General features: G+C 45.0%; 1 protein-coding gene across 4 annotated transcripts in view; it reads right to left on the bottom strand.

Moving 5' to 3' along the window:
- Nucleotides 1–6388: 6388 nt before the first annotated feature.
- Nucleotides 6389–14248, bottom strand: part of ppip5k1a (diphosphoinositol pentakisphosphate kinase 1a) — a 30117-nt gene continuing 22257 nt past the window's right edge. For 2 of the 4 annotated variants that reach the window (XM_080885694.1, XM_080885695.1), the window contains 3 exons: nt 9472–9609; nt 9257–9370; nt 6389–8221 (listed from right to left, as the gene is read on the bottom strand). In XM_080885694.1, coding sequence (XP_080741820.1) covers nt 7599–8221; nt 9257–9370; nt 9472–9609 — 875 coding nt within the window. In that variant the 3' untranslated portion in view covers nt 6389–7598. Of the gene's footprint in view, nt 8222–9256; nt 9371–9471; nt 9610–10955; nt 11136–11763; nt 11824–14248 lie in introns of all 4 variants that reach the window. The other 2 variants (XM_080885693.1, XM_080885692.1) reach the window with 2 other exon arrangements.

Genomic DNA, 14248 nt, shown 5'->3' with positions numbered 1-14248 from the left:
CACTGCAATCTTAATACTTTGTCGTGTGAAGGGAAGAGTTTTATTTTCTGTCCCTTAACCAGATTTTTTCCTTATTTTATATAACGCAGTGATTTTTGCCCCTTTGTATTGTCAAAACAATACTTAGAATAGGTTCTAATTGAAGCACAATTAAAGCCAACAACAAGCAAGTCAAACAAATCACGTTTGTGGTATCGGAGAAGATCTACGATATTTTCAGCTGCTCCGTTATTCACGGGCGGGTCGCCACAGACGCTAGCTCCACATTTGTTCATTTGGCATTTTCATTTCCGTTTGATTCCCTTCCTTACTGTTAGGCAGTGTGTAAATCACCACACAACAGAGTTTGTGATGAATTTCCTCTGTGTTTCCATTTCCGTCTCTTCGGGGCTCCCGCTGACGTAGAGAAACAGAAACCCAGAGGTCCACTCGGGCTTTTCAGTATATTTGCTGTAGCTATAGGGACGCTCATACTCAAAGATAATCTGTCTTGTAGTGACTTGTGCTCTTTCTAAAGTCCTTTCAAAGTGAAAACCACTTGTTCCAGTTTCTCAGTGACTGTTTTTCCTACAGTGAATTTGAGAAATCAGTTGTCTGCGTTTGTTTCTGTAGTCTTTGGTGTATTTCCAGTCAACATATCGTCACAGAGGTCACATAGAGAGCTGTAGGTGGAGGTCATGATGTAGTTTAAAAAGAATCATCTGATCTTTGGTATTTACATATTTATATCTTTACATACAGAAAATAGCACTCATTAGAGTAGAGTAACCTCATACCTGTTGCTGTGTCGATACAAAGGTTGTGTTAAAGAATGTATTCCATTACAACGATAGGAACATGTGGTTGTAAGGAGAGATTGCGCGTTCGCCTGGTTGACGGTCGCCCACATGTGCCTTTCTGTCCTGCTGTGCTGGAAGGGAAGAGAAAGTGATGGTAGAAATGTTAGGCACGCCTGTGTGCGATACATCGCTGGCTCCTCTGATGTTTTCTTGTCAGCGCACAAAAGGTCAGAGTTGTACATAGTGAGGGTAAAACGGCACCTTTCAAAGCACCCAATCAGTATTTCAGCTGCCACTCAAAGAAACACAAAGGAGTGTGCTAGACTTCAACTGGACTTGTTTTATTAATTCGCCATCATAAATTGTGCAATTTCTTTATTTTTTGTTGAATTTAGCCACAATCAACTTGTTGCATTTGATTTTGTATTAAATTTTTTCCGGCCATAGCTTGGTGGTCATTTTTGGATAGCACTTCATTACCTTAATATTAGACGTAGATGTGATTTGGTCGAGTATTATCGATGATGATTTCTATATTTTGATACTTTTTGGGGCAATTTAATAGATTTTAACCAGGAACTAAACCAACAATCAAACAGATGTAAGGACCAACAGGCCTCACCAGGGTTGCTACTTTATGATCCGCAACGAAAACGCAGATTTTCCCCTCTATGTCTCCTCGGCTCAGCTAGTGACGCGTGTTCGACAGACGCTGGCGTCATTGGCTCATATTTACTTTGAATGTGAAGATGCAGATTACCTTTACGTTCTCCGTGGAGGACTTCGATATCCGGGTTGCCTTGGTTTTTGCTGCGCATCGTACCGTACACCCGAGTCACACTCGCCAGATCGGCCTCACCGTAGCCTGAAATACATCACATCAGCTGTGTGCAGGCTAAAGTCAGCGGTTTCTTTCTTTGAATGACAGGACACAGTCTGACTGCCATTCTGTCAACAAACAACTTACAGAAGTGACAAAGATATGGAGTCGAGGGTCATATATAATTTTATGTATAATTACATTTAGCCTACAGCTGACTAGGGTAAACTTTCCTGTTAACTCTTTGCGCTGCCGGGTCATTCAGTGACGCTGACATTCCTGCGGTAAAGGAATATTATAATCACGCACTACTCACATATAAGCAAACCACTCAGACTGCCAGACACGAGGGACTCAGTTCGCTCACGTCACTATATTTTTTATCTATAGTGGACTTCCTGTTACTCACATTTCTCTCAGTCAAAGCTTAACACACACACAGCTAACTGCTCTATTTTCATGTGCAAAAAAACAAAAGTTAAAAAAGTCAGTATCTGTGGCATTCATACTTATCTGCAGTGGAACGACTCATAAATCATAAAGACTGTTGGTTTCCAGTGAGCCCTGCTTGTGCGTGCATGTGTACCTTCCTTCTGAGTTCTCCTGTATCGTAATAGCTGAAAACAAACCTGACTTAACATAGAGATGCTATTTTAAATTATGCTAGTTAAGAAGCTAAGCTGCCTGGTACTGAGGAGGCACTGTGCTGTAAGGAAAGCCTCGTGATTGTTTCCTCCCTCCTTTTCTGCTTCATGGTTTTACTTCCATCTCTTGTTTTAAGTGCAATATTCTCTTTATCTCTCTTTAAACGCGTAAACAGGTCAAATAGAAAAGTGATTTATTGTTGAAAGGGAAAAGTGTTGTGAAGATCAATAAAAATATCATTTACCGAAAGAAAATGTGTCGGCTTGTCATTTTGTGTCTGCTGGGTGTTTTTTCTTCATACACTCACATGTGTTCGTACACCACTCTGCATCTAATCATGAGTAATTATTGATCACTGGCTCTCTTCCACAGTGGGTCTTTAGCCCCGCCCCTCCCTGAGCCTGGATCTGCTGCAAGTTTCTTCCTGTTAAAAGAGAGTTTATCCTTCCCACTGTCACCAAAGGTCTTGCTCATAAGTGGTGATATGATTGTTGGGGTTTTCTTTATCATTTGGAGCTATATAATTAAAACTGAATTGAAGACTTTTAGAAAACTTGACCTCTCACCTTGAGGTCACAGATTTGAACTCGTTCAAGAGTTTCAGGAGTTACATGGATGGGGTGAAACTCCAACCTCACTTCATTCTTCAGCCTCTTACTGCAGAGGGGTAAAAATTCTATTAAGTATATTTTGGATTCTCTGAACTTCGGCAGTGTTGGTATTTAAAGGTTGAACGAGCCTGATGTTGAAACAAAAAAACTACAATGTTGATAGAAACGTTACCATGGTTTATCCTCTGGGGATCATGACAGTCCAGCTTGTTTATGGGGAGATGTTTTTCAATAATTGGGAGTCGTCCTCTATGAAGACATTAATGTATTGACAATTAGTTATCTTGGCACAATAAGAAAAGGTCAGAGGATCAGTAGAGTTCATCACCAGAGAACAAAGCTTTCAGACTGCCCTGTCAAAACCTTTTATTTCGGTCTGAATCATGCTTGCGGACCAGCTCTGGCTGCCCTCTCAGTAAAAATGGGTGGAAACCACCAGATAACACCACTAATGTCAGACACAGCTTCTGAAACAACCACATCGTAATCAAACCATTAAAACCTTGGTTCATCCAGTGATGCCCCACATGATACACCCCACGTGCTGTTAAAGGGTTTCTAACTCTCAGGTGCAAAGCAGTGAGAACCGCGAGCCATGGAAACTGGTTACTGTAAAAGCTAAAAGAAATCCTAATATATTCTAATTAAATAGAGTCAGTTTGTTTAAGGCTTTACACTTTTATATGCCTTTATAAGTGATGAATGGTTAAGTTTATGAACCACTCATAGACTACTTTTCCTTCCTCGTGGCCTTAGTGTGGATTTAGCTATGTTGATTCATCTTGACACTCTGCGGTCCAGACACTGGAACAATCTGGGCTTCGTTCTGCTTGATGAACCCTTTAAAAAAAAAAAAAAAAAAGTTTAAGAGCCACAAAGTATGCTGGATTGGAGTGCCGAGGCCCTCCACTGGTGATAGGAGCCATTTATCAACCAAAACAAAGCAAACAGATACGGCAGTGATTCCCAGACACCGTGGAGTCTGAAGATGGTACCATCCTAGGGGAAGGAGCAGCCGGAAGCTGGAGGACAATCCTCGCTGTGAGAAGCTGATGAATGGATGCAGCAATGACATCACTCGCTGGGTCACAGGATCAGGCTGGAGAATAGAGGGAACAATAGATGTGGATGTTTCCCTTTGCTTTGGAGCTGGAAAGAACCACGTACTCCTCTGAAGCAGATTTGTGCCTAGCTGGTTACTCTAAGCCTGTTAACTGTAAACCGTCATATCTGACCTGTTAAAGGTCAGTGAATCCACAGACAGCATGATGTTCCCATTTGTTTTGGAAACTTCAGGATTTTGTCCAAATCTTGTTTTTGGAGGCAGAAGTTACCTTACAAATGAAAGTGTGGAGTTAGCATGCTAGTTAGCAAAGCTGCATTACTAAACTGCACAGGTGCAGCAGACACATATAGGCTAATTAATACCAAGTAACAGACAAATTATACTCACACAAAAGTCTGTAGCACACAGCAGGTCATAGTATTAGTCAGATAATCCAAAACCCGAAAAAGGTCCAGTTTAACGACTTGAAGTAGTGGATGAAGCCCAGCAGACTCCAACGGGGACACCAGTAATTATCATTAAAGCCTGAACTGCTCCTGTACTGGGCTGTAAGACTTTAACTACCATTGTAACATAGACTGACGTTTGGAGCCAACCTCGAGCAGCACAGAGTAAACTACAGTTTTAAATAAATCACTAATGTTTCAGGCCTTGCATGGTGATGAATGTCAGAAGATAAGTTGACGTATATAAAACAGCTGATACAGAAGCACTCCTTCAAGTTTACACTGGGTGATTTTCCTTTTTAATGCTTTGGTTTGACTGAACGGGGTGCCGAGCTAATAACTTCATCCAAATATAGTCACTTAGCTCTGGTCCTGGCTCTGCTAGAGGATAGATAGACACAACAGTTACAGGCAGGCAGGCGGATACATGAGGAACTATATTCTAGGTCCTAGAATATAGGACTTCAGGAAAATCTAATGTTCAAAAAATATCGGGTCCTTTCCAGGACGGAGGTGCAACAACTTGCCAAAGACCGATGGGCTGAACCAATGAGAGCAGAAAACATCTTTCTACAGTCAGTGAAGGTTCTCAGTCATCCAGGTCATCGTAGTCTAAGGAGCTTGGACTTCTTTAAGTTGCTTGAAGCTTTTTCTCGGATGAGAGGTGAAACATCTTCAAGCAACTTAAAGAAGTTCATACGCTTTTCTATCCAAACTCATTGGGCTGAAAATACTCTCAACAGAAATCCAAAGGAAAAATCTAAAGACAATGGCAGCAACGCAACAATGACTTTAAATACACCTCACTTCATGGACTTTCTAACACATCACCTGAACATCGCAACCCTGGACATTAACAGAACTTGGTGACTGAGAGGTCTTTGTATTCCTGAAAAGAGAAGAAGTTTTTGAAAACATTTAAGAGAGAATCGTGCTACTCTTTACCTGAGTGTGTTCATCAAACACCTGGAAATGGTGCAGATGAAATTTTTCCATTCATAAAATATCCCCATCGCCTACGTTCCTCTGCACTTCTGTTCTCCGGCTCATCACTCACAGCGCTGACCTCCACAGTGACAACATACACTGTGAGAACGGTAACTCCAGGTGTCAGGACACATCTACCTTTGACACATTTACTTAGCGAACACTTCAGAGCTCATTTATTCTCAGGAAGAGACTCAGAGTCCTGGAGAGCGCTGGAGCCTCTGAACCTTCCCCCACTTTTTTTTTTTTTAATTTACAACGTGCTCCATGCATAGAGAAAAAAATAATAAAGAAACAACATTGTGTTTAGAGTGGAACAACCTGCAAGTCCTGACATCAACTTGAACACCTTGAATAACGGCTTGGCAGTAGATTGAAAGCATCTTCTTAGGTATCCAGTTTACAGTCGCTGGGGGGCCGAAGCCACCCCGGTTGTCTCAAGTCAATTTAAATTAACAGGCATTTACTAACACTAACACTATTACACCTTTTTACCACAACCAGCATCGGTCTTTTTTTTTGATTGATTGATCATACTTCATTCATCCCGAGGGAAATTGGGTTAAGGCTGCCAGCCGTGCCAGCGCCATCTTTGATGGTGCAGCAGCTCCTCTGTTGGATTGGAGCATTCGGCCTTCGTTCCCCATTTGCATGAATGATCCACACAACCACATTCTGTTCTGCAATACGCCGACAGCTTCATGTTGCTTCAATTATTGTTCTGGGAACGCATCAGTGACCATGGAGAATAAACTTCTGGGGGCACTCGCCCCACTGCCAAGCTGGGACAGCTCGTTCCTGAGTGGTCGTTAGTTTGGAGATTTAATTCTCTTTTGCTCCCAACAGTTTGGCTACATGCAACTTCAGCTTCAATGTGACTGTGTGGAGTGAAATGGAAGCTGCAGAAAGCAAAGATGACGTCCTTATATCTGAGGGATAGAACCTGCACGCTATAAGTAAGTCAGAAGGACATAAATGAACCCATCGTGCACAAAGAACATGAGCTCAAGAAGACAGCAGGGCCACACTGGTGTCACGTTTTTTATTCTGCACACACAGACAGGTCAGAGTTTCCCAAACTCACAGTCATGGATTTCACAGTACTCACAGTACTTTGTGATGTAACATGAAACCGGACTGATTGAACACGCAATTGCACATCAGCATCCTCGACTACCTGAATCAAGCGTGTGCGCCTGCCTCCACGCACACGGCTGCTACATAACTGGTCGCCACATTAAAAAGCACACAGAATGTAAAATGCCCCTCCCGTTTGTTCAGTGATGACATAAAAGATTAGCTTTCGGATCCTTCCTGCATCACGTCGTGACTTTACAAAAACACAAATATACACAGTAGCTGTGGTACAATTCCATATCCGATGTGTGGGTATTAAAAATACAGACTTTTGTTTTTAGATGCCGTTTCAAAATAAATATTTCCTCTATCATTTCCTACTGATTATATTAACTTTGTAATGAGGCTTGAGGACTTTGGCAGTAAGCAGTGCACACACGGTTTGACCCGGAGACTGAACACTTCCACTCAGCTTCAGCCTCTTTAAAAATCAAACATGCAGTGCCACGGACGCCCGGCACCGGAGGGACGCTGCAGATTGACGAAAAGCAGAAGATTTGCTGATTGTATTTTTCAGAGTCTGCGTTTGATCTTTTAGTTCCTGTACTGAGGAACAAACAGAAAGCTCGCTGATCGCTAACGATCATTAGCCACACCAACATGCCCTGAAAGCTGGTACTGTGAGAGTAGATATACATCCAGCACACGTAACACAATTTAAAGCTCCGTTAATCAGTAACTTTATGGTCACAATAAATCAAGAAAAAAAAGAAAATCATCTTGGACAATTTTCTGCAGCTTTTCAGCCTCATTTAGCTCAAGCTTTTAGCCTAATAGCACATTTAAGACCCCGTGTCTACAATCATTCAAACAAAGGCATTTATAACAGCGAACAAGTGACAGTAACAAAAAGCTTTTCTATTTAGCTTGACCTTCTCCAAGCTGTCCCATCTTCACCTGTGGATGGACTGAACCAGAGGGCCGAGCAGGCGATGAACAGCATGTACGGCACTGTCATCTGATTCTCCAACACAGAGCTGCCCGAGATCACTCATCAGAGTCACAAGAGAGAAAAGGGAAGGCCTGGATAGTTGTAGCTCAGTTCAATACTACGCTGTTCATATTAATGATGAATGCTGGAACCACAGCAGTTGCCCCAGTGTTGCTCTACGGCTCGCCCATGTTAGTGCGTCCAGCCTCCAGGGGCGTCTCTTGATGTGGGAGGCTTTCTGGACTGTCCATCCACAACTCCATGGACTCATGGGTGTCAAAGAATTCGTCAGGCCCCTCTGGGGACTGGGGTGTCTGGGAGCTGGAGCCTGCCTCGCTGCTGCTCTCTCTGAGCTCCAGCAGCACAGGCAGGGAGCCCGGGAGGCAGTAACCCTCCATCCGACCCAGAGAGAGTTCAGCTAAAGCCGAGCATGGAGGTCTGAGGCTGGGATCCGAGGGATCGGCAGCTAACGAAGGCCCCTCTTCCACCTCCAGCGGTGGCGCAGGGTTGTCGGGCTTCTGGTCGGTGACTGCACACGGCTCCGGATCATCTTCTGGTGAGTTATTTGGAGTCAAAGGGACTTCGGCGAGGTTTAGAACAGCAGAGTCGGTTGATTCGTGGGCTGGTGACGCAACCGCAGGTGCCAGCTGAGCAGAAAGGTTTTGAGATGAGTGGGTTTCCTCGCTGCTCTGAGGAGTGAGGGAGATCTTATCGCTGAAGCTGAACCTCGGGGAGGTGTCAGCCGTGGTGGGAGAGGAGGGCCCAGCGCTGGATACGGTACTGGATGGACCGCTGCTGTCTGCAGGGACAGAAAAGAAGGTCTGATCTGCAGAGGAAGCCTGTGCACACTGGTTCTAGGGATCACTCCTCATCAGCCTGGGTGACTGCTGTGGTTTGTATTTAGCAGTTTTCAGATTACAGTTGCTAAGGCTATGCTAACATCTCTGTCTCTCCTCCACAGCATGTCTTTATCCTGTCTTCCTTCTCTCACCCCAACCAATCACAGCAGATGGCCCCGCCCCTCCCTGAGCCTGGTTCTGCCGGAGGTTTCTTCCTGTTAAAAGGGAGTTTTTCCTTCCCACTGTCGCCAAACTGCTTGCTCATAGGGGGTCATATGATTGTTGGGTTTTTCTCTGTATGTATTATTGTAGGCTCGACCTTACAGTATAAAGCACCTTGAGGCGACTGTTGTTGTGAGTTGGTGTTGTGTAAATAAAATTAAACAGCAAAAGGGTAAAATTACGCTAATGGCTAAGTTAGCCAGTAGCCAAAACAACTGCAGGTAAACCACAATTGTCATAACAATCATTTAATATATGTTTTTTTAATAAAGCCATGAAAGTGGTAAAAAAACAAAGAAACAGTTAAATATTATGAAGACCAAGAAAATTAGACGCAACATGAACACTTAGGTTCATCGTGTAAAAGGGGCAGACTTAGAAGGATGCTAATTTTTATCTGTTGTTCCTGTCACACTCATTGCTCAATATATAAATATCATTACTACTGATACTACCAATTTCTATAGTTTTAAATAGTCTATTTCCTCCTTGCTGTTCACATGCATCACAAATGATTAAAGTTTTATTTGAATCCAAGTATATCGACCCTGAAAAACCCACATGGGTGGGTCACTGGTCGGTTCACTGGGTTCTGCAGTCTTTATTTATCACAAAAATAGATAAATACAAAGACAGACATAAACTGTGAGCTTAGTTTAAAACAGGCTGTAACTTGGCTTCCATAAATAATCCCCAAACGTCTGGAAGTGACACAGCAGAGAAACCTAGAAATGTCAGATCCTGAGAGATGGAGGATGTGCTGCGATACTCACACCAAGGAGGCCTGTCAGAACGAGATCTGAGCGAGATGGAGGAAGAGAGGACCCTTTGAGGGATGTACGAGTCTACTGACGGCTGGCTGTGTGCACCAAACATGGCTGACAAAGCTACAAAGAGACGGAGGGATCGCAGGTCAGGCTGAGCGTAGTCAGGTGTGGCTACGATGTCTATAAATACAAACAGGAGTGTGTCGGTTTGTGTGTCTTACCTCTGGTGGTCCTAGTGTGTGGATCCCCCGCGTTCTGGCACACGCTGGTGAGGAACTCGCTAACCTGTTTCAGAGACAGTGAGTTGTGCAGCGTCTCCAGAGGATAGATGGAGGGCACCATGGAGCATCCTTCAAAGCCTGCGGCAGAAGAGAGATAGGAAGCCAGCAGGCCCATCAGCCCTGAGTCTGCCCAGGGAGTCAGAAGAAGAGCAGGCAGAACCACTTCAGCTGACACCCAACACCACTGCCCCCAACGCCACCCATCACTACACCTAAAAAAAAAAAAGTGCTCTGAAATCCTGCTCCTGCTTCAGTACAGGCTCTAACCCCGTGTGGACTCCCGCCAGCCTCCGTGGTATTTCGACCCAGGCAAGTTGCAAAAAACCATGCTGGACGCCAAGACAACATGACACCATATCAAAAACAGAAAGAGTCTACGTATCTCAGACGTCTCGCGGGATTTGCAAAAGCAAGCAGGTCGCAAAAAATACAGAACGTCAGCCCTTCTGCTCAGTCCTGTTACACAGCTGCGACAGCAGCACGTTAGCAGTCAAAGCCGTCCAGACCGCAGCTCAGCCCCGACTCGTCATCCAAGGCGCTTCATCCGCTGTTAGTTCACAACCAAGCCGCAATTCACCAGAGCCGTTCACAATCACAAAGCATCAAACTGCAGCCTGCCTCGGCCTTCCACAACCTCCACAGAGGGTGTTCGTACTGCGCTCAGCTGCACGGGCTGGGGGGAGGGGGTGGTGAGTGTACGCCACATGTACAGCAAACAAGCAGGAATCACATGCTGGTTAAGGTCAGGTGGAAGGGCGTCTGGCATTCCCACGAACCCGAACAGCTGACCCCAAACGCACACGTGTGGCAGTGGTCGTGTGTTGTGATGGCACATGGAAACCTGAACAGACAGTGCAGTACAAAGAGGGTGCTGCACAGGCCTGCGCCGTCAACTCACCTGTGGGAAAGTCTAACAGTGTTGCTGCTTATTGGAGTAAATCTGGTGACTGACCAATGAGAGGACAGTGACCAGAGGCCCACGAGCTGACACTGAGACTACACAACTTACTGAGAGGAGGGCAGGCTGGCATATGGCAATCGCAGTGCTAACTGTTATTAACATACACGAGAGATTATTTAGGGCTGTTAGGTGAAACCTTACTTTTAACTTGTAGTTTCAGCTAAATTGGAAAAAATGTGATATTATTCTAAAGAAAAAGGCAATCAAAACCTGAGAGGCAGCAACCACCTCAGAGAGGAAGGACAGTAGCTGCAAAACAATGATGCCCCCCACAAAACCCCCGACAGCTCACACGACTCCAGCTTGCAATCTGCATAACCACAGAAACAGGCAAGCATGCAGAAACATCAAGAGGCAAAGCATGAGAGTCAACCACAGAACAAGCACAGTCCCAACTAAACCGCGAGCTGTGGCTGTAACAGAGCATGAGGCTGGGGTATGGAGGGCGGGGCCAGGGGCTGACCGTGGAGGTACTCTAGGGGATCGTGGCCGGAGATGAGCCAGTTTCGGAAGAGGCGGAGGTGGTAGGAGCACTGGTGGAGGTGGTGGGCCAGTGCCTGGTCCAGAGAGAGGTGGCGGCCCAGGCTGAGGTCGGTGGAGAAACGCCTCAACAACTGGGCCACGTGGTGCTCCTCCAGGGGCTCTAAAGAAGAAGAGGGAGAGCGAGAAAGGACAGAGCAGTGGTCGGAGAGGGGAGGGGGGTGGGAGCAGTACAAAAGACATGAAACGAGAGGTTTTAAGCAAGGAAGGGGGGAGAGAGAAGCACTGAAGTACGACACAGATGAGAGGAGAAATAAGAGCTCGGCGGGAGGCGGGTGGAACAGAGGAAAGATGTGTGCATGAGGGGAAACTCTAAAATGACAAGCAGCAGCCAGCAGCGTCTCCTGGCTGCCACACAGCCAAAGGTCGGGAAAAAGAAAAAGCGGCAGATCGTCAAGCGTTTTAGTAAAGCTTAAAGCAAGAGAAAAAAGGAAAAAAAGGAAAAACAAAGCAATAACACACAAACACACATGTTGCTCCTTTGCGGCGTCTCAACATTAAAACAGCTGTGGTAACAGGAACCATGAGAACCCGCGAAGGAGCAAGAGTGACGCAGGACGTTAACAGGAAGCGCAGAGCCCAAATCTGACACCACCTCTCCAAAGAAAGACGCCAGGAGCTGTTAAATGCTACGTCTACTGTCTGCAGCAGGGCCACCCGGCCACGCCGCTCGGTTACTCTGCAACACAAAAACGCCAACGCGGGGCGGGGGGAGTGCGGGGTGCTCGTACCTGCCGCAGTGCACCAGCGTGATGGGGCCACTGCAACGGTGGAGGTGTCATCTTGTGTTCCTGTGGTGAATGACATACTGTATGTGAACAACACCAGGAGAAACTCATTCAGTGTCTGCAAGAAAGTGGGCGATTTTAAACGTTTAAATAGAGTCTTCGTGTGTGATGTTCACAGAAACCTGCCACCAAAGCAACAACTCCTTCAGCCATCGCACTAGTTACACAAGCAAGACGAAAGAAACCGCTCAACCCAGATGAGAAATCCATATAAATCCCAACTACAGGTCTATTAAACCCATTTAAACCAGTTCCTTGGAGGACAGAAAAGCCAGCCGAGCACACCAGCATGTGGCCCAGAGCATGAGGTGCTAGGGTGACTACAGCTCCCCTGACTCAACACCCGTCACAAAGCAGTGGAAAAGAAAGTTTCAGGTTTTGTGAGCAATGGTATCATCTGTGTGCTAATGAATTTAAAAGGGAAAACCCAACAGACAAAGGAGATGGGATGAGCCAAGCCTTAAGCCTTTCCCAGTTTGCCAGTAGGAGCTTATCCTGGTTTGATCGGCTGTGACTGGACGAGCAAACCAGGAGGAAAAGTCGCAGGTTTAAAATCACCGAGGCAGAGCTCAGAGGAAAGAAGGGACGGGTTAAACACTGATTATTGTTTGAACAATGAGCTCAGCTGACAACCTCTATGATAAGGACCACAGGTGTATATGTTACGTGTACGCATGCACACACACACACACGCACGCACACACACCTATTGACTGGGGGGGGGGGGGGGGGGGGGGGGGGATTAAAAAAAAAAAAGGCAATAACTGAATTATTGGGGTAATGGTGATCAATCTGCAGACTGTATGTGGGATGTTAAACAGGGTTCCCACCCTGAGCTCTTTACAATCTTCTGCTGCTTTCTAACTGAGGAAACTGAGAAGGTGGGAAGATCATTTAGTGAACTGCAGCTTTTTCTTTTTAACAGCTGATTAATGCTAGAGAATGTAATGTACCTCAGCACCATGTTACAGTGTTAACACAGATTTGACAGATGTTTACCAGTCAGAAGTTGCTTTCATGTTCTCTTTAGGAATGATCCTATAGAGGCGCTGAACTTTAACCAAAAGCTCCCTCTAATAATGCCTTCTTGATGTCTGATTGCACTGATGCTAGATTATAGAGTCTGGTGTATTCACAGCTAGCAAGTGCTCTTCATTATGCAGATACATTGGCTAGATGTCAGCAGACTGCAGTCAACTGAATTGTGTCTTCTTGGCCCCTTTAATTCAAGCTGAGCGTCTGTTTACTCTGAGACATGGAGTCCAAAATGAGAAGACGAGTCAGCAAAGCTCATTTCTGTCCAATGACAGTGACGCTGAGGCGTTTTGTTGAGAACATCCTGAGCTTGTCGCTGAGTAAGCGGTAAGGCTTTTTGCCAGTGTGTGAGTCTGTTAGCCTCTGTTAGCTGCTGTTAGCTGTTATTACAGGCATTAGATCCTTTTCAAAGACAGTTTCACTAACATTGTTGGACTTTTACACTTAGTAAATAAACTCTGTGTATCAAAGTGTGATGTTTAGGACACTCTAGCCCAACGTTAGCTGGCACCATGTTAGCTTACTACCAGCTTTTGCAGCTTTCTCCCTCCCACATGTCCAATTTGCTGACTTTAAGTAGCAATATTGGCAATAACTAAGCTGGCATACTACGTATGTGGACTTGTCCATATCTGCTACTGTGTTCAAGATGGCGAGGAAATGTGACGGCTTTGGCAAACTGGTGCCCACTCCTAAGTGTTTTGGATGAATGGATAAATTCCAAGTTAACGAGAATGCATTCATTTGTTGGAAGATGTATTCATAATATACAAACACATTTCCATTCAATAACCTTAAAACATAAATAAAAGACTATATGGTGTATTCCTCACTGTGAGGACGAGACTGGGAACTGTTCTTTTCTGTGTAAAGGCCATGAAACACCAAGCGTGCTGCAAATAAGCAACAGGAAATTCTCTAAATATGCACAATTCTGGGTTCATCCAGTTCTCAAGAGAAAGCAGCAGCAAGGAGAATTTAATGGTTTGATCCAGGAGTTGAAACTGCCTTCATGCATATTTCCTGATGTCAGTGGGGCAGTTTATTTGGGACCAAATCTGAGGAGGCAGAGAGATTGTTTCAGAGAGTCAATGAAGCCGGAGCAGCCTCTCACGGAAAATGGTATTATTTTACTATTCAGGTAAATTCAATGTTTTGAGCCACGCAACCAAAATGAAGAAGAAGAAGAAGGTGGTGCACAACGATGTTGGAGGACTGAACAGCAGCATGTTTGCTTAAGTTGAAAATCGTAGGCTCTGCATGAGCAAATAAACGGTGGAACGCACGCCGACTTCAGCTCGACTTCTACATCGTTCTTCCAACTTTGTAAAAAAATAAGATGAAACATGAAAAATGAATAAATCCAAGAACTTAAACACTGAACTGGGTTAAT

This window comes from Rhamphochromis sp. 'chilingali' (genome assembly GCF_963969265.1).
Source record: "Rhamphochromis sp. 'chilingali' genome assembly, chromosome: 6".
Classification (NCBI taxonomy): Eukaryota; Metazoa; Chordata; class Actinopteri; order Cichliformes; family Cichlidae; genus Rhamphochromis; species Rhamphochromis sp. 'chilingali'.
The sequence above is the reverse complement of the archived record's forward strand: the minus strand, read 5'-3'. Positions and strand labels throughout refer to the sequence as shown.